Source organism: Haliaeetus albicilla, chromosome 3 (assembly GCF_947461875.1).
Source record: "Haliaeetus albicilla chromosome 3, bHalAlb1.1, whole genome shotgun sequence".
Classification (NCBI taxonomy): Eukaryota; Metazoa; Chordata; class Aves; order Accipitriformes; family Accipitridae; genus Haliaeetus; species Haliaeetus albicilla.
Window position 1 is genome coordinate 11773589 of NC_091485.1, and position 21186 is coordinate 11794774.

At 40.2% G+C, this 21186-nt stretch overlaps 1 protein-coding gene across 4 annotated transcripts in view; it reads right to left on the bottom strand.

The window, feature by feature from the left end:
* Positions 1–21186, bottom strand: part of ZNF236 (zinc finger protein 236) — a 100801-nt gene that overhangs the window by 8639 nt on the left and 70976 nt on the right. For all 4 annotated transcript variants that reach the window (XM_069778845.1, XM_069778846.1, XM_069778844.1 and 1 more), the window contains 7 exons: positions 20539–20782; positions 19900–20079; positions 18440–18592; positions 16901–17091; positions 15092–15223; positions 8944–9141; positions 992–1121 (listed from right to left, as the gene is read on the bottom strand). In XM_069778845.1, the coding sequence (XP_069634946.1) occupies positions 992–1121; positions 8944–9141; positions 15092–15223; positions 16901–17091; positions 18440–18592; positions 19900–20079; positions 20539–20782 (1228 nt within the window). The remainder of the gene's footprint in view (positions 1–991; positions 1122–8943; positions 9142–15091; positions 15224–16900; positions 17092–18439; positions 18593–19899; positions 20080–20538; positions 20783–21186) is intronic.

The following is a 21186-nucleotide window of genomic DNA, read 5'->3' on the forward strand; positions in this document are numbered from 1 at the left end:
CAGCCAAAAGCTAACCACCAGAAGCTGATATTGGGGAAAGAAAAAGCTCTGGCTGACTTACAGAAAGAAAGAGAATTATCCTTTTGTGGGACTCTTCTTACACTATAGCACATCCAGTCTCAAATTCCCTGGTTCCCTCCAGCTTAGCAGCAACACAGACAACCTTCCCCTGTCTTTTTTAACTCTAGCAGCCATGACAGCTCTTTATTGGTAGCAGTGGTATGGAGAAGAGAGCAGTTGTTTTGGAGAACTGACTCCTATATTTAGAACTCATGTTCTTAAGAACATTACTCTTAAGATACAGAAGGTGAAGGAGAAGGCAGTTGGGCTATCCGATGTACAGCTTTCAACTTGTAGCAGGGCAGAAACTGCAATCTGAAAAGCACTTCTATCACAGAAAATGCGTGCTCCCTAAGAGAAATCAGTAGTCTTTTTATAGAGTAACAGTTGAAGAATATAATTAAGCAGAGAAGAACACAAATTAAAACCAATGGCATTAGAAACGGATGAACTAAGTGATTCAATGACAATCAAGCATTGCATACAGCTGTATCAGCAGTCAAGACTGTCCCTTATTTAAGGTCACTGAGCACACCCACTCATTTCCACATTCTCCTATATGCTTGAAGATGATCATATACACCACTTTAAACAATGCTTTAAAATATGCTTTTATTAATCTGTTTCAGAGACTGACGAACTTCTAGATACAAGCTCATGCATTCACATTACTGTTGCAGTACTGCCAGTCCCCAAAAATAGGGAAGCTTAGTGAAGCATGATGTTCTGGCTACAGTTTCTAAGATTTCAAGTCTGCTGTTCCTCATTTTAATTTCTAAACTCTTTGGGTTAGATATTTACTTTGGTTTTTTTTTTAAGCTTAAGTTGATATTTAAATGCAGTTACCTGAAACCATGATCAAGGATTCCAAATACAACACCCACATATTAATGAGAAAATCTTGCAAGATAAAAATAACTTCTGGCGTTACCTGTGTGAATGCGACTGTGTCTCTCCAGCTGACTTGGCTTAGCGAAAGCTTTTTCACAAGTATCACACTTAAACACTCTAGGCTTCTGGGAACTCAGTGAAGGTCCAGCCTGATGGGTTTGCATGTGTTCCTAAGCCAGTACAGAAAAAAATAACATTTCAGGCCATTTACCATTTAAAAAAACTTCAGTATTTAATGTAGAAATATATTCACACTTTAAAGACAAAAACAGAGGATCTTAAGGCATCAGCAGACAAGCTGGAAGAAGATGGAAGCTTGCATTATTTTTTTTTCCCTTTTAAATGAGAGAGCGTTTTTGTATATCAACTCTTTGTAAGGCTGATGCATCAGTATCTTTACATTTCTGAAAACCTCTGTCAATAACTGTGCATTGCTTTTTTTTGCATACATTAGTCTCTTCACTAATTAACTGTAGCAAAATAAATAAAAAAAAACCCACAAACAAAAACCAAAAAAACAAACCAGAGCTCTTGAAATGGTTTGTTCACTTACAAACATGAATTTTGGACAACTGGACATTGTAAGTTAATATTGGATTTTTTCCCTCCCCTGTACAATACCCATCTCCCCCCTTGCCCGATACATAAGTATTCCTACTCAGCACCTGAGTATCATTGTAAAACTGGACAGGCCTCACAGGGGAAACTATCACAACACACAGACATGCAGCTGCACAATGTCAACGTGCAAATAGAACCACTTCACAATGAACTCTTAAATTAATTTAAAAAAAAATAAAAATCACTAAGGTCCTTACAAGTAAGAAAGCAGAATGAGGGTATGACACATTTTATCTTTATGAGGAAGCATTAATAACAGTTCTAACTTCAGTGTTTTTAATTCACTGATGCTGGACCCAGAAGTTTTGCAAATCTAAAGGAGTATCTTAGCTATTAACTTTTTAATTTAAAAATCTTTATTACTACCAAGATACAATTCAGATTACAAAAGAAAGCAAATACAAACATATTTAATTTAAAAATCTAATCAAGAACTGTATGTGAAACAGTACTGTGAGTACTTGTCCACTTTCTAAAATGTGTGTGGATACTCTTTTCTAGTCTATTACAGACTAGACTATTAATTAGTCTTTACTAGACCTAAAGAATAAGCCTTCTTGAGGTCTATGAAGTCCTATTCCTCACTCCATGAACTGAAGTAAATTGTGTCTGCAGAATTTGTTTTCACTGGAAAATCAGTAAGACAGTTACAGGGAAGAATATTATCATCACAGTAATTATAATAATATAGTATTATAGGGAAATAATAAAAGGTCGTCTCAGAAAAATCACAGGAGATTCATAAACCACAGCTTAGTTAAAAGCACAGTATTTTCTTCATCTTCATCTTGTTCATTACCTCCTGAAGCATTGAAACAGTGGAAGCACAGTATGACCTACTCCAGAAAAATTATCTGAAGCTGGCTGCTTCTTTCTGTCTGCCACAAAAAAAAACCCAACCCAAAACAATAAAAAAAACCCCCAACCCCTAAACCCCAACAACCCCCAGTTCCCCGTTTTCTACTTGAAAGCAAACAGGAGAGCATCCAGATAGCTGCCATAAACCTTTCTCCGTCACCTTTCTCTGAAGAAACAGTTTGTGATGCAGTTCTGTTCCACTGATCTGCCAATCCCTTATACTTTTCCTGTAAAATATATGCTTTTGAAAATAGTTCATGGGAATACAATGCTCTGAAGTGCAAGCACTTCTTTATAGACATACTTAGTATTTCTTTGATTGTTCATATGCTATTTTACAAGTTTATTTGTGTAATTCTCTTATTTTTCAGATAGGAATTACCTTGGGGTCTCAAACGAGCATTACCTAATGAGAAAATAAGAATTAGCAAACCTTCTTTGAAATGGCCCTTTACCCGCCTGCTCATGCATTGATATGCAACTCTCATGCCCGACCTATCTTGAAACATTAATTGTAACCACCTCTGAAAGTATGGCAATAAAAAGTTTGTTTCATTCCATTGTTTTAATAAGATCACGACCTCATTCTATTTTCATCTTCGACTGATGTCTGTTCTTTGTTTACTCTCCACAGTCACCTTGCAGGTATTGCCACTATCTAATGATATGGAATTGGACAGTTTAATCACTGCACATGTCTTCAGATTCTCCTCTCTGAAACTGTAAAACTGGGACAGTCACCAACATCAGAACAGGAACTGAAGACACTGGACTGAAAATTTTTGACACGGGGGGTGGGGTGACTGGTAGGGGCGTTCGTACATAATCCCTAAAGGTTTTCTTGTGGATAATTGTGAAATTGCTGGTACTGATGCCTTTGGAAAAAAAGAAATACAGTTAAGTTCTGGCATCTAAACATTGGTACCCTTACCTCCTACTGTTTTTTTCTGGATGGCCTGAAGTTTGGCAGTGCTCTTAACATTTTTTGTAATCTCCAGAACACCATCAGTACAAAATGAAGACCTTGAATAAGAGATCACCGAACAGCGAACCTTTCCCAAAACCCTAAGCTGTGGTTTCATTTATTTTTGTTGAGCTTCCTGTTAAAGATTGCTCACAGCTGATGTTCTGGAACACCTTGATGAAGAGGTGGAATTTGTTTTAGGACATGATGACCAAGTAGTAAATGAAACTGTCTTTCTGTTTAAAACATCCTCTTCTCCTCCTCACCAAAAGTGAAAAACAATGATTTGGAGATTCATTTTGACTTTCATCATCAGAAATCTTGGATTGGGTTTGTACGGGATACAGAGAAAACCTTCCTGAAATAACATGTATCAGCTTTCATACCCACTAGTTCGACTGATATAGATCAAACTGTTAAGCTGGTCGACAAAGAGTAATAGTGCTTCCATGGGATCAGTTGTATCAAACTGCAAACTTCCGCATTTTTGATGAAATGTTCCAAAAACTTGGCTGGTCACTCTGCTGGTTTGCGTATGTCTGTATGTGTATATGGGAAAAGAAACTGTTGAAACTTCCTCATCATCTGGTGAGGTTCACTCTCCAATTTTTATACATACATGCAACATTATCCTCCCTTCTTAGGAACTAACAAAATGTGATCTTTTGCAAACGCTGATTGTCTTTGGATCTGAAGGTTGAAAATGATCCACTGCACTGAGCAGGAAGTGTTTCCTGGTATAAAGCCATAGTTTAAAGAAGCATCCCAAACAAAGCAAATAAGGCTGTCTTTCACATTAGAAAGTACCCATTCAAGAAGTCACCCTTCAAATATAAATGTTTTTCTATCATTACCCTAGCCTTATCTAACAAGCAGGTTTTTTTCTGAGTTGAACGGCAGATTTTTTTCAAATCTTGTTTCTGCAGAGGAACTTCATAGAATCATAGAATCATGTAGGTCAGAAAAGACCCTTAAGATCATCGAGCTCAACCATTAACCTAACACTGCCAAGTCCACCACTAAACCACGTCCCTGAACACCACATCTACATATCTTTTAAATACCTCCAGGGATGGTGACACAACCACTTCCCTGGGCAGCCTGTTCCAATGCCTGACAACCCTTTCAGTGATGAAATTTTTCCTAATATCCGACCTAAACTTCCCCTGGCACAACTCGAGGCCATTTCCTCCCATCCTATCACTTGTTACTTGGGAAAAGAGACCAACACCCACTTCGCTCCAACCCCCTTTCGGGGAGCTGTAGAGAGCGATCAGGTCTCCCCTCAGCCTCCTTTTCTCTAGACTAAACAGCCCCAGGTCCCTCAGCCGCTCCTCGTAAGCCTTGTGCTCCAGGCCCCTCACCACCTTGGTTGCCCTTCTCTGGACACATTCCAGCACCTCAATGTCTGTCTTGGAGTGAGGGGCCCAAAACTGAACACAGGACTCGAGGTGCGGCCTCACCAGTGCCGAGTACAGGGGAACAATCACCTCCCTGCTCCTGCTGGCCACACTATTTCTGATACAGGCCAGGATGCCGTTGGCCTTCTTGGCCACCTGGGCACACTGCCAGCTCATATTCAGCTGGCTGTCGACCAACACCCCCAGGTCCTTTTCCACTGGGCCGCTTTCCAGCCCCTCTTCCCCAAGCCTGTCGCGCTGCATGGGGTTGTTGTGACCCAAGTGCAGGACCCGGCACTGAGCCTTGTTGAACCTCATACAGTTGGCCTCGGCCCATCGATCCAGCCCGTCCAGATCCCTCTGTAGAACCTTCCTATCCTTAAGCAGATCAACACTCCCACCCAACTTGGTGTCATCTGCAAACTTACTGAGGGTACACTCGATCCCCTCATCCAGATCACTGATAAAGATATTACACAGTACTGGCCCCAGTACTGAGCCCTGGGGAACACCACTTGTGACTGGCTGCCAACTGGATTTAACTCCTTTCACCACCACTCTTTGGGTTTGGCCATCCAGCCAGTTTTTTATCCAGCGAAGAGTACACCTGTTCAAGCCATGAGCAGCCAGTTTCTCCAGGAGAACTGGTGTCAAAGGCTTTACTAAAGTCTAGGTAGACAAGGAAGGAGGAGGAGGAGATCAGGTTAGTCAAGCAGGACCTGCCTTTCATAAACCCATGCTGACTGGGTCTGATCACTTGGTTATCCTGTATGTGCTCCATGATGGTACTCAAGATGACCTGCTCCATAACCTTCCCCGGCACCGAGGTCAGACTGACAGGCCTGTAGTTCCCTGTGTCCTTCTTCCGGCCCTTCTTGTAGATGGGTATCACATTTGCTAACCTCCAGTCAACTGGGACCTCCCTGGTTAGCCAAGACTGCTGACAAATGATGTAAAGTGGCTTGGTGAGAACTTCCACCAGCTCCCTCAGTACCTTTGGGTGGATCCTATCCAGCCCCATGGACTTGTGTGTGTCTATGTGGTGTAGCAGGTCGCTAACCTTGGATTATGGGGGCTTTATTCTGCTCCGCTTCCCTGTCTTCCAGCTCAGGGGGTTGGGTACCGAGAACAATCGGTCTCACTATTAAAGACTGAGACAAAGAAGACATTAAGTACCTCAGCCTTTTCCTCAGCCTTTGTCACTATGTTTCCCCCTGCATCCAATAAAGGATGGAGATTCTCCTTAGCCCTCCTTTTGTTGCTAATGTATTTACAGAAACATATTTTATTCTCTTTTACCACAGTAGCCAGATTAAGTCCTAGCTGGGCTTTGGCCCTTCTAATTTTCCCCCTGCATAATGTCACGACATCTTTGTAGTCCTCCTGAGTTGCCTGCCCCTTCTTCCATAGGTCATAAACTCTCTTTTTTTTTCCTGAGTTCCAACCAAAGCTCTCTGTTCAGCCAGGCCACACTTCTTCCTCACCAGCTTATCTTTCAGTACATGGGTATGGCCTGCTCCTGCACCTTTGAGATTTCCTTCTTGAAGAATGTCCAGCCTTGCTGGACTCCTTTGCCCTTCGGGACTGCCTCCCAAGGGACTCTGTCAACCAGGCTCCTAAACAGGCCAAAGTCTGTCCTCCAGAAATCCAAGGTAGAAGTTCTGCTGACACCCCTCCTTACTTCTCCAAGCATTGAAAACTCCATCATTTAATGATTGCTATGCCCAAGATGACCTCCAGCCATCACATCACCCGCAAGTCCTTCTCTGTTCACGAAGAACAGGTCTAGCGGGTCACCTTCCCTAGTTGGCTCACTCACCAGCTGTGTCAGGAAGTTATCTTCCACACACTCCAGGAACCTCCTAGACTGTTCCCGCTCTGCTGTATTGTATTTCCAGCAGACATCTGGTAAGTTGAAGTCCGCCACGAGAACAAGGGCTAGCGACTGTGAGACCTCCCAGCTGCTTATAGAATATTTCATCTGTCACTTCATCCTGGTTAGGTGGTCTGTAACAGACTCCCACCACGATACCTGCTTTGTTGGCCTTCCGCATGATTCTTACCCATAAACACTCAACCCTATCGTCACCATCATTAAGCTCTAGACAATCAAAACACTCCCTAACATATAGGGCTACCCCAGCACCTCTCCTTCCTTGCCTATCCCTTCTGAAGAGTTTATAGCTATCCATCACAGCACTCCAGTTGTGTGAGTCATCCCACCATGTTTCCATGACTATTATCATAGTTTTCCAGCTGCACAATGGCTTCCAGCTCCTCCTGCATGCATTGGTGTGGATGCACTTCAATTGGGCTATTGATCCTGCCACCTTTTTTGGAGGAGAAGCCCTAATCCCTATGTGACTGTTCTGAGGCGCTTCTGTGGTTTCTAACACATCAACAACCTTTGCGTCTTTGCTGCTGCATGGATCTCCATCCCCTACTTCCACTGGGATGGCTAGGGTGCTTCGTGCATTAGTACACGGACATTTCAAAAGTGCTCCAGTGTATTCAGCATGTTGTGGAGCAGACCAAAGGACCTCGCTAGCACACCATGCTTCAAACATTGGCATGCCACCCTCAGGCTTATCTTTAGCAAGTCTGGTTTTATCCCCTCCAAATCTAGTCTAAAGCTCTTTCAATGAAACCTGCTAACTCCTGCACAAAGATCCTTTTCCCCCTTTGAAACAGATGTACCCCATCTGTTGCTAGCAGGCCTGGTGTCGTGTAGACCGACCCATGATCAAAAAAACCAAAATCTGGCTGGTGCCACCCGTCTCAGAGACAGTTACTGATCTGCTGGGTTTATTCCCTCATCATTCCCTGCAACTAGAAAGATAGAGGAGAACGCTACTTGTGCTCCTCATCTCTTAACCAGTCATGCCAAGGCCCTGAAGTCTCTTTTGACAGCCCTCGGACTTACTGCAACTTCATTGCTGCCTACATGAAAAAGCAATGTGGGTAATAATGTGAGGGCCATACCAGGGTAGGAAGTTAGCTTGTCGTACCTTTACCCTGGGCCAAGTATATAATAGAAGTGAAGGTTTAATTATGAAGAAAAAAAAAAATATAACACCAGTCAATTCTAAGAAAACAAACTGAAGAGAGACTGATATTTGGGTTTTGTTATCATTATTTAAGGAAAACAAGTATCAATAATTTATTTCTTTTTCTTTTTTCCTCTGGAAAACTTCTCCTAAACCAGAGGTTAACAGTTTCACAACACCACGTTTTATGACAGTTTCCCCAAGGACTAACAGTCTGGTTGACACACGTGATCAGTCCAAGGGGGTGAATTTCACAAACAGGGTATATTGCCTTAAAATATAATACTAAAGTGAGAGAATATCTATTGAAGAGCTCTTCTAAGAGCTACTTAATATTAAGACATTGCCTCTGGCTCCAGAAATTTCTTGCTATGTATTCTGGGAAGCTGGCAAAATTCTGGGCAAGTTACGTTGTATGTTTGCTCTTTTCATAAAGCACTTCTTCAAATCACTGCCTTGTAGTATCTCTCAGAGACAGGATACTGGCCTGGACATATCACTTATCTGGTATAGCCCAATATTCCTAATAGGAACATTTTATAATGTAATTAAAAACTTAAACACACCACTAATTTTTTTTTAAAAGACTTGGAAGTATCAGGTTCTTTGTATTCTAGAGAAAATTACAGAGAAAACATCACTAGACAACAGCAATAATATGAGGATATTTTAAAACAAATGGTTCCTCTGCAGATGTCACTTGTACTCACAAGGCAGAACATCTAAAAATCAGATGATAAGAGCGCAAAGTAGGTAGCATCCTATGATTCCAAAAGCTTATCTGGAAATCAGGATTAGCAGTGATGACATACATAAGCAAATAAAGTAAGCAAAATCTTTTCCTGGCACTATTATTTGCATGACAGGCATTCACATTTTTCATTCTGTAGTCAATATATGCATTAAAAGCCTCTCCATGCTCCAGGAGAGAGTTCTCTATCTGTGTATACATTACCACTTAGACTCCCTCTCTCTGATGCACACCTCTCACACTGTTAAAAGGAAAGGAAAGGTAAAGAGATAATAGGTACCTTCCATTAATATCGCAAAAAGTCCAAAACAAAAGGAGTTAACAGAACAATCAACTGTTATTACCAAATACCTTGAGATGTGTTGCCCGCTTAAAGGCTTTATTGCAGACATGGCAAACATGTATTCTTTCCTTGCCATGAACCTCTTTACTATGGTGCATCAACATGGTGGCTGAAGAAAAGGTTTGACTACACTCAAAACACTGGTGCACGCGACCTTCTTTTTCTGCTTGACTGCTTTTAGTCACATTAGGAGAAACCTCTGTCACCTGTAACAATTTACAAAAACACTATCAAATAATTTCATAGGCACATCCACAACAAGGATTATCTACCTCAACATGACCAATTTTTGGACAGTACTTGTAAGCAACTTACCAACACAAAGGAAATAAGCTGTATGTAAATATGAACTTGTATTTCATTGCTCTTAAGAATGACACATATATGTATTTTAAAAAAAACAGACAGATTATAACTATGATCAAATTCATTTATGCATTATAAACAGAATGCATTTGTATCAATATTCTCCAATATTCAGTTTTATATTCCTGAGCATCTCAGATGATTCTCACATTTCTCACCAAACAAAATTCAAAGCCAAAAACATTTCAGACAAAAAAAGAAAGTATCTCTGATTTTACAGAGGAGAAGAATATTTTCCATTTGTTTAATTTCTTCATTGGGGACACTATTTTCAGAAGGAAGTAAAGCTTTGAGCTACCAACACAAAGTTCCAGAAGTACTGAAACACAATGAAAAGTTGATAGAATCTGGATGGGGTCATGCTGCATTTTTGTTTTGTTTTAATCAATGACGTGTGTTTGGAAAAATCTCACTTTCTTCAAATAAAATAACACACAGTTCCTTCAACTTTATAGATACAAAAGAATCTTAAATACAGTAACTTACAGAAAGAAACAAATGAAGAAAAGATAAAGGAAGTAGTACTGTAAATGAATTATTCAGGATGAACTAAACTTGAAAAGACACAGAACGTAGTAGAATATTATCCATACTAGAAAGCAAAGATGCAATATAAAACATATAAAAAGAAATGACAAAAAAAATTCCTGTGTGTGTGCATGCATGCATGTGTGTTTCCAACTAGTTGGAACCTTTCAGGAAAAGGGTGAAAAGTTGAAAGGTCAGTCAACATGGTCGCCATGATTAAATAAAACATACAAACATTACAGGCAATGACAGAAAACTAGTTTACATCAGCGTTACATTTTGACTGTTACTACAATAGTGCTACTTGGACACAGTCACACTTTACAAGTGCTATTATAATAAGCCTTATGAAATGGCAACCTGATTTATGAAAACATATATATTGAAAGACAATATCTAGTTTTAAGTTCAGAAGAGTAAGAAAATATGTTCATGTTAAATTTTAAAACTTCCATCTTCACAGAGTATTTGAACACTAAAATTGTTAAGAACTTACACTTGTAAGCATATGCAAATGTAAAAATCATATGCACAAGATGTTATTAGAAACAGAATAGTTCAAGTTGGAAGGGATGGCTTGAGATTGTCTAGTCCAATGTCCCTAGAGCACACACAGGGCCATGCCCAGACATCTTCTAATTGTCACCAAGGATGGAGACTCTATAACATCTCTGGACTACCTCTTCCAGGGTTCAATCACCCTCACAGTGAAACAGGGTTTCTTTGTGCTCAGATGGAATTTTAATTTGTGCCCATTGTCTCTCGTCCTTTCACTGGGTATCACTGAGAAGAGCCTGGCTCTGTCTGCTTTACTCCCTCCCATCAGATATTTATGCGCATTGATAAGAACCCGCCCCCTGACCCAGATCCTGCTCTCTTTTAAGCCAAACAGTCCCAGCTCTCTCAGCCTCTCCTATGTTGGATGCTCCAATCCCTTGATCATCTTTGTAGCCCTCCACTGCACTCACTCCTGTATGTCCATGTCTCTCTGTACTGCAGGCCCCAGGACTGGACACAGCACCCCAGATGATGTGTTCTCACTGGTACTGAGAAGAGGGGAGGATCAACCCTCTTGACCAGCTGGTAACACTCTTCTTAATACATCCCAGGATGCTGTTGGCCATCTTTGCCGCACTGCTGGTTTGTGGCCAACTACTTGTCCACCAGTATCCCCTGGTCCTTCTTGAAAAGCTGCTTTCCTGCTGCCCTCAGTGTGTACTAGTGCATTGGGTTGTCCTCCAGGGACAGGACTTTGCACTTCCCTTTACTGATCCTTCTGAGATTCCTGTTGGCCTGGATCTCCAGCCTGCTGAAGTCCCTCTGCACGGCAGCACACCCATTCAGTCTGTTAACTACTCCTTCCAGTCTTCCATCACCGATAAACCTGCCAAACATGCACTCTGTTCTATCATGCATGTCACTAATGAAGAACACTAATGAACAGTACTAGCCCCAGTATTTGAACCCAGTGGAACACCACTAATGACTGCTCTTGAGATGGACTTTGTTCCACAGATCACGACACTTTTTGAGACCTAGCAGTTCAACTAGTTTTCAATCCACCTTGCTGTTCTATTTAGCTAGCCCATACTTCATCAGCTTGCCTATGAGGAGGTTATGGGATATGACATCAGAAGCCTTACTAAAGTCAAGACAAACCACATCCACTGCTCTGCTCATCCACCAAGCCAGTCACTTCATTGTGGAAGGCTCTCAGGTCAGTTCGGCGCGTCTCCCCCTCCATAAATCTCTGCTGACTACTCCTAATCATCACCTTGTCCCTCAATCCTGGAAAGCATTTCCGAACACATTTGCTTTATTGCCTTTCCAGGGACTGAGGTGAGGGTGACTGACCTGTACTTTCCCGATTCTCCAACCCTGCCCTTCTTGAAGGTAGGAGTAACTTTTGCTTTCTCCCAGTCATCAGGAACCTCTCCTGATCGCCATGAACTTTCAAAGATAATAGACATTCATCTCATGACAACATCAGCCAGTTCCCTTAGCACTCACGGTGTATCCCATCACCGATGGATTTGATTTGTGCATGATCCTCTACTGAGGGTACATATTCAATGCTCCACCTTTTACCAGTGATCTTGGTGATCTGGGATTGCTGAAGACAAATCTTACCAGTAAAAATGAAGCAAAAAGAGGCACTCAGTACCTCGGCCTTTTCCAAATCCTGTCTCCAGGTCTTCTGCCCCAATCAGTAGCAGGCCAACTCATCTTCCTTTTGCTGCTGATATACCTGTAAAAGCCCATTGTGTTACATTTTAAGTCCCTTTCAGATTCAACTCCAGGTGGGCTTTGTGTTTCCCAAAGTCATCCCTGTCTCCTTGAATGGTGTCTCTGTACTGCTTCACGGTGACCTGATCCTGCTTCCACTTATGTATGTTTCTTTTTTATGTCTGAGTTTCGTCAGGAGCTCCTTCTTCCTCCATGCTGGCCTCCTCTCGCCTTTGACCTCCCACACATTGGGACTGACAATTCCTGAGCTTGGAGGAGGACAACATTTGAAATCAACTAGCTCTCCTGGTTCTCCTTCTCTCCAGGTCTGCTTACCATATGATTATTCAAGCTGTATTGGGTTTGCATGGCAAGGTTTTGGTAGCAGGGGAACTACAGAGGTTGCGAAGCTGCTAGATGCCTCCCCTATGTCTGACAAAGTCAATGTCAGCTAGCTCCAAGACAGACCCACCGCTGGCCAAGGCCAAGCCCATCAATGATGGTGGTAGCGCCTCTGGGATAACATATTTAAGAAGGGGGAAAAAAAAACCTGCGCAGCAGCAACTGCAGCCAAAGAGAGTGAGAGTATGAGAGAGAAACAACCCTGCAGACACCAAGGTCAGTGAAGAAGGAGGAGGAGGAGGAGGAGGAGGAGGAGGAGGAGGAGGAGGTGCTCCAGGCACCAGAGCAGAAATTCCCCTGTAGCCCGTGGGGAAGACCATGGTGAGGCAGGCTGTCCCCCTGCAGCCCAGGGAGGTCCACGGTGGAGCAGATATCCACCTGCAGCCCGTGGAGTACCCCATGCTGGAGCACGGGGATGCCCGAAGGAGGCTGTGACCCCGTGGGAAGCCCATGCTGGAGCGGGCTCCTGGCAGGACCTGTGGCCCCATAGAGAGAGGAGCCCACACTGCAGCAGGTTTGCTGGCAGGACTTGTGACCCCACGGGGGACCCACGCTGGAGCAATTCATGAAGAACTGCAGCCCATGTCAAGGACTTGCATTGGAGAAGTTTGTGGAGGACTGTCTCCCGTGGGAGGGACCCTACGCTGGAGCAGGGGAAGCGCATGGAGTCCTCCCCCTGAGGAGGAAGGAGCGGCAGAAATGTGTGATAAACTGACTGCAACCCTCATTCCCTGTCCCCCTGCACTGCTGGGAGGGGAGGAGATTGAGCAATCAGGAATAAAGTTAAGCCTGGGAAGAAGAGAGGGGTAAGGGGAAGATGTTTTAAGATTCAGTTTTTATTTCTCATTATCCTACTCTGATTTGACTGGTAATAAATTAAATTAATTTCCCCCAAGTCGAGTCTGTTTTCCGCATGATGGTAATTGGTGAGTGATCTCTCCCTGTCCTTATCTTGACCCAGAAGCCTTTTGTTTTATTTTCTCTCCCCTGTCCAGCTGAGGAGGGGAGTGATAGAGCGGCTTTGGTGGGCACTGGCATCCAGCCAGGGTCAACCCACCACACAAGCAGATTCCTGAACAGCCCAAAGTCTGCTCTCCTGATGCCCAGGGTTGTGATCCTATTTGCCTTACTTCCTTCCCTCAGGATCCTGATCTCCACAATCTCATGGTCACTGCAATAAAGAATATCCTTGACCTTCACGATCCCAATCAGTTTTTCCTTGTTCGCAATTATCAGGCCCAGAAGAACACCTCTGCTTGCTGGCTTCTCAGTCATCTGTATCAGAAAGTTATCATCAACGCACTCCAGAAATTTCCTACATTCCTCGTGCCCTGCTTGTTGCCCTTCCAGCAGATCTTAGGCAGGTTGAAGTAACCCATGTAGACCAGAGACTGCAAATCACAGATTTGTTTAAGTTGGAAAGGACCTCCTGAGATCATCTAGTCCAACTCCTCTACTCAAGAAGGGTCAGCTAGGGCAGGTTGTCTAAGACCAACATGAAAGCCTCATCTTCTATTTCTTCCTGATCAGGCAATCTGTAGCAGATGGCTAGTATTCACGACAGTGTCAGTCTACATTGGTCTGCTTGCCAATCCTTACCCATAAGGTCTCAGTTGGCTCACCATCCAGGCAGAGCTCCATGCATTCCCACTGCTGTCTTGCCAGTCTGTTCTTCCTAAAGATCCTGAATCCAGCCATGGCAGTGCTTCAGTTGTGTGAGCCATAGCACCTTCTCTCTCCAATTCCAATGAGATCGCAGCCCTGCAACTGCATGCAGACCTCCAATTCCTCCTGTTTGTCCCCCATGCTGCATGGACCAGTGTACAGGCACTTCAGAGAGACAGCCAGTTGTGACAATTTTTCCAAGAAGAGTGTTGAAGTTTCCTCTATTATGTTGTTGTCTCAGCACCTTTATTCATACACATACACTTGAGGCAGGCCCCCTCCCTTCAGTCCTTATTATTTTTGAAGTTTCTCATGCCTATATCAGCCACAACTTGCCCACCTCTTGCCCTTTCCTTGCCAGTCCAGTCTACTACTTCTTTGCTTGGTTGTGGGTCACCATCTGCCTCTCCCATTTTTTCCCATTTTAGAGCTTACATTACCAGGTTGGTTGAAAACATTCATTTTGCATTCAACAAGAGAAATCTGAACTACTTTTTCTAATATTAATACTATATTACATATGTAAAAGTTTCTATTGAAATTCAAATACATAAGAAGTTGAAAAGACTTTATGCTGCACCACTATTAAAGCAATTTGGTTACAAAAAGAGAATGGAAAATGTGTATCAATAGGTGCTTTTTTTTTCCACAGCTCTCAACTTTGTCTATTTTATTATCTAATTACAAACTTACTGGAAATTTTTGGGGAAGTCTCTGTTGAAAGCATGGTTATGTAATTTGTAAAAAGAAACACATTATTAATTGCATTTCTTCTCTGTATATGAAAAAGTGCTTTTAACTCAAAACTTAGAATCTGGGTGACTAGGAAGTCACAGTGAGCCTCTTCCCTATACTCTTAATTGGGAATGACATTAGTCTTCCTGCTTCAGAATATAGAGGAACCATTCCAGTACTTTGATTAAATAATGTTCTTTACCCAGAAAAGACACAGAAATGTATTGTATCTACCTGATACGTTATTTCATCAGAGTTTGCAGATGCTGAATGGGGTGTATGGCTCACCAGTATGACTTGCTGTGAGCCTGACCCACTTTGGCTAGCAAGACTGGAATCTGCGAGTATAGCAGGGAACTGCTGACCCTGTTTGAAGAGGGGAGAAAAACCAAAAAGGTAGAATAACTATATTTAAACAGCTAACTGTAATCATGTAAATTATATTTACACCTCAAAACTACTTTTTTTTTCCTTGATAATGACCATTCCAGAATCCTCTCTGAACAAATGATACTGTTTTCTCTCCTTTTCTCCTTCCATTTTAAGTCTAACAATTTACGGGCAACAACAGCTGTAAATCTGTAAGAGTAGAGATTCAGTTCTGATGATTTTTTCCCAGCCTCGCATCAATTGCTGAATATTTCAGCCTTCCCTTATCTTTGTCTCTTCAGCTGATACTTTAACCCCTATATTCTGCTTTCCTGCATGGTCTTCCCATAGTATTTTCCTTTTTTAAAATCCCTTAATTAAATTTACTTCCAAACTACATGAAATCAAGGTACAAGATTACTACTTAAGATACACCATTACTAATACCGTACTACTACTTCTATTTCTACACTACTGTTAAATACTTCAATTTTCGCAGGAAATACAGCACCTTTATGTACTACCTGCCTATTCAACATGATTCCTGCAACACAGACTACATTTGCATAGTGCCCCAAACAGCGTTTTGGTTTTATTTATACCTGCATTAAGATTAGGCATAGCGTTTTATTAATAAACATCAATACTGCCAAATGTAATCGCTTAAATTATTACAAAGACTGAAATGAAACCACATGTTGCTTTGCTGCTCTGTGATGCCAGAAATCACAAATGTGTCATAAGAACTATTTAAAGGTTTTTTCTTCCCCTCCCCAGAGCAAAACTGCAGAGGGAAGCATATGATCATCCTCACAAGCTTTGCCTTAACAGGTTTAATCACACCATATGCTAGACAGTCTTTCATTTATATACATTTCCACATTTTAGTTCAGGTCAAAAAGTAAGTAAAAATAAATCTAAACCTAAGTAAGCTACGAAAGTAGAAGAAACAGCCCAAGTTTTCAGATGTAAAATCTACACTGAAATGCCAACCACACAATGACCCTATATTTTTAATTTCTAGTCTTTTAATATTATGTATGGATTTTTTTTTTTTCTCCCCACTCTATACATTCTATTTTCCCAACATGTCTTTGGCTCTTAATGACACCACAAAAATCTTAAATTATGATAAAAAACGGAACTAGTGCTAAAGCTACTGGGGAGATGATAGCCCATAAAACACTATTCTTATAAAATTTCTTGTAACACTACCTGTTACTAAAGACAGTCAATTTAATTTAGATTCTGTCCTGTTATTTGCTGTGAAAGAACTGTCACAACTGCTCTTGAACTCTCATTTTCACAAGGAGGAAAAGAAAAATTTACCATATTAAACAATAAAAAGTTTAGGAATACTAAGCTGTATTACCAAATAGTGATGATGAAGTACACAGCTTAGTTTATCACTAAAAATTGATCTCAAACAACATTTGAAACAGTAGAACCTACATGTTCATTGCAACAAAACCTCTGCAAAATTTAGCTGTATTTCTGTTTAAATAGTTTATGCTTCTAGATGCCAGTGTGCACACACTGGTGCCTGAAAGTTAACTGACTTTTCAAATACTATGTATTTTCAGGGCAAAATTATTTTCTAAGCAAAATCTCGAATTCCTGCCCTGTAAGATAGTAATGTTAATTTATTTGTCATTTCAGAAAAGCATGTCTTACCTGTGAAGTGATATTAAGTGTAACTGCATCAAGACCACCTGACAACATTCCCTGAGTGTCAGCAAGAGTCAAGGTGACACTACCATCTCCTCCAACTCCTGATGAAGACATTACCAAATTCTGAGCAGAAACTGTAGACTGAGATATGGGTGTTGTTGGAGGAAGGTTTGTTCCACCTGTTGTATTAAGTTCTGGAATATATGCAAAATAGTAAAAAAAAAAAAAATCTGTTACATACATAAACTCTTAGCCACAAACTTAATTTAACTTTATTTCTATTTCTCATTTGTTAGGCCTTTCTATTTTGGAAGCAAATAAATCAGTTGAACAATTAATCACATGTCAAAAATTGTCAGAGTCTCAGATGATAAAATTAGAAAAACTACATCTAAATGTAGCTCAATGGACATCATACTGCAACAAAATAACTTTGTAACATGGCATGTGGGAGAGGACTTATTGACGAAAAGACACCTGAAGAAATTTCAGGTTACACGCTTCTGTAGTCTGACCACTTTCAGAATTCTCAATGAAATACACTTCAACTCACAGCAGCAAAACCAAAATTCGGTAACTCCGTAACACAACACTCCCATCCTATCCTTGCAACATGTTTGAAAATCCATAATAGCAAAAAAGGCCAGTTTATTATTAATAGATATTTCATAACAGTTTGATTGTAACAGCTGTATAATAGTTTATTATACATTCTCCAATACAACACTAGAGGCCTCACGGCTTTCAGTTTATGATAAGCCTTAAAATCCTGAGAGGATGCTACAGAAGGTACAATACAATTGTCTGCTTTTACTATTTCATTTACTAATTCATTACACAAGAGCACACCTTAACCTTCAAATCTTACAGGATACTGTGGGTAGTCTTCCCCCAGTATGACATTAAAGCAGATTTGCTTTATAGATGTATACGAGCACTAAAGGAAGCTATGAAAGGAGATGGATGAAGGAAAAGGAAGATAGAGAAAATTTAGGCATGCATAAGAGTGAAGAAAATTATTTACATATCAGTCATAAGTCTGTATTAGTGCAGCCTGCTGCAATCAATCAGTGCAACCAATGCAACCTGCTGCACTGGTTGAAAGTATGAACAACTACATACACACCCATGTGTTCGTATATATAAACCGATATAGGTAGAAATTCATACACATTCAAAATCTCAAAATTTGAATACCAGAGCAAATGTGATATAAAGGATATTTTATCATCTGTCTGCAGCAAATGTATCAAATTTCTTCATCCTCCAATTTATAGAAATAGTCCTTCAATATTCTTGTAACTGCCTCAAAGTATTATTTTTAGATATGCCTTACTGTTTTTATTTTCTTCTTAGTATGTGGAGTAAACTTCATTTAAATTGGCATAATAATTTAAAGCTAGTGAGAAAACACTCAAAGCCGTGTAGTTCCTGAATCGTAATGTGCAAGATTATACCACTTCACATTTAGTTACCTGGTCTAATATTTATTTTTTAACAAAATATTATTGTTTTTAATTAGAAAAATCACTGTATGCATACCTGGAGCATTTAGTGAAGTGCCTTGAGAAAGAAGCTGGTCGTTGCTTATAGTTAATGTAGCACCTGTAGTCTGACTGCTGATGGTTGGCGCTGTCAGCCTTAAACCACTATTCAGATCACTGCTTCCAGAATTATGCTGAATAAGATCTTGGCCTGAATAGAAATTAGTCCTATTATAACTGGAAATGTCTCAATGGTATTCTGCTACAGTACTTAGAACTATAAACAAGTAATCATAAAATAATAAAAGACAACCAAAATACAAAATTCATTTCTAAACATACAGATTTTTATGCAGAGGTTTGACAAGTTTTTAATACAGATGTGATAATGCATATCTAGATACTAACATGTAGAGAAATAGCTGAGATTATTAATATTTAGGCAAATATTGATCTTACTTATCTAGATTCAAGGCACCAACTTCATCAAACTATAAAAATCAAGCAAACTAAAGGCTAATGGTTAAAATGGGATTTTTTCGATCTACAATATGGATAACAAATTGCATTGAATATGTACTCTTTTGTAAAAATGCAACTTCACATGGTGTTAATTTTGTGGAATCGTCAACAAGCATAGAACATATAGAAACTAAAAGCAGATTCTATCAGTTGTTGGACTCTATTTTTCTTGGATGAATTATTTGGATTAATTATTTCTTGGATGAATCCATTAACAAGCAGAAAAACATAGGTGGGGGTCTCTGGCACCTTAACACAGACATTACTGTCATGACACTTAAAACCACTAAACAAGTTACAGAAAATGGAAAGAGAGAAAAGAGAAAAAGAAAACAGGAAAAGAAAGCAATAAAAAAGAAAAAAAGAAAGGAAAAGAAAGAGAAAAGCGCTAAATATTATACTAGATCTGTTAAAGAAATGTCATGAACACAAAATACAAATTGTCTTTGGGGGAAATAGATATCTATAGTATATATAGGATCAGTCTCTTGGAGGCAGTAAGAAAGTCAGTCTGAATTTATTCAGAGACACCTGAAGTATTAAACTACATATTATAAAGACTGAATAGTACACCTCAAAGAATGATCAGAACATTTATTAGAGCATGGTTCCACAGGCATTTAAAGAAAACTAAATTTAATAAACTCATCCCCAAAGCTTGCCCTGCTGGTTCCCGTCCCAGTACTACCCAGGAGTTGCACTACCCCAAGTGAGGCACAGCAAGGAAGTAAGAACTGGTTATATGGGCTCTGCCACCAAGATAAACATCTGTTGACTTAAGGCTATGAATAAAATTGGAACCAATCTAACATACATCCTCAAAGCAAATGTATTTGGTTTTCAAAAGCAGATTTGGGGAATATCTTTTAAAGCTGATGAATACAAAAAATATACCACAGCAAAGCTGTGGACTGTGAAAATATCCTCAAATGCTACTGTATAGCTACCTTATAAAATGAAGATCTGGTACCATTAAAGATCATTAAAAATACCAACCAGATATTGTAAGAGTGATTTCTTGAGGACTTCCTGATGAGCTTGTAGTAGTAGAACCCGAAGCATGAGCTAGAACTTGACTCAAACTGGAATTATTTATGGTCAACATTATCTCATGTTGTCCATTTGAAGATGATACCATACCCTGTGAAGTCATGACTTGAGAGATGTCCTGTGCACCTAAATATAAGAGGGTAGAACAAAAAAATTCCATGAAAATCCTTTCTTTATAATACACACAACTTTTTAAAGCAATTAATACATTATTTTCTGAACTACTAAAAAAAGACGTAGCCAAGGTAAGATGCTAGAACTTGTGCTCTAAAGAATAAATTGTTTTCATATCCAATTTATTCCTCTGCGGGTTAAGATGTTCAGAACAAAGACCTTGTATTTTTCTAAAGACTATGAATGTCCTTCAGTATTTTCATTATATAGTCCACCTTCTGAAAAAATAATATTTAAAAATAGTAACACAAAGTTGTGAAATTTGCTGAAGATGCTCATACAAGAAGTGTATGCTTATTTTATTAAATGAAGTATTTGGCAGAGGGAGGGGGGCAGGATTTTCTCACTGTGGGTAATACCATAAGTAAAACTAAGAAATTCAAAGCACAATAAAATATTGACACTGCTTACCACTAGCACTGGTCGTCAGCACAGACTCTTGCTCAGATAGGGATCCTATTGTCATGTTAGCAGATGATGTTACTGTGGGCTGCAAAGAGAGGCCTGATATAGGCTGAATAACCACATTAGCTGGCACTGCATTTTCTGTTGCCTGGAGGGAGGGATTCTGTGGAGCCATACTGGGATCTCCAGTTAGCTGCTGAGCAAGTAAATTACTCTGCTGTAATGTCTGCTGTAGAATACTTGGATCGATCTGAAAAGGAAGTTTTCAATCTGATCAATCTGAAGTTAAAAATTACGGGTTAAATGAATATTCTTAACATAAATCCAGAATTTATATTCATTGTGTATAGAGTATATGTAATATTGAAGCTTTATAATTAACCATTTTAAACTTAAATTTATTTTTTAAAGTGTCTGTACATAGCTAGTCTCCAAAGTCACTACATAAACAGCCTATTCAGCTTCACCTGTAGATTCTTCCCTCCCTTCTCTCACCAAAATGTTTGGGAAATCATGATCACAGTTACATATGAGTATGCTGGGCAACAGGTACCCGCACTGCTGGCATTCTGTACTGTCTTATTGCTGCATGTAATGCTTATCACTGTCTTCAGGTCCTTGAAAGTGAAAAGGCAAGGAGCAGAGGGAACACTG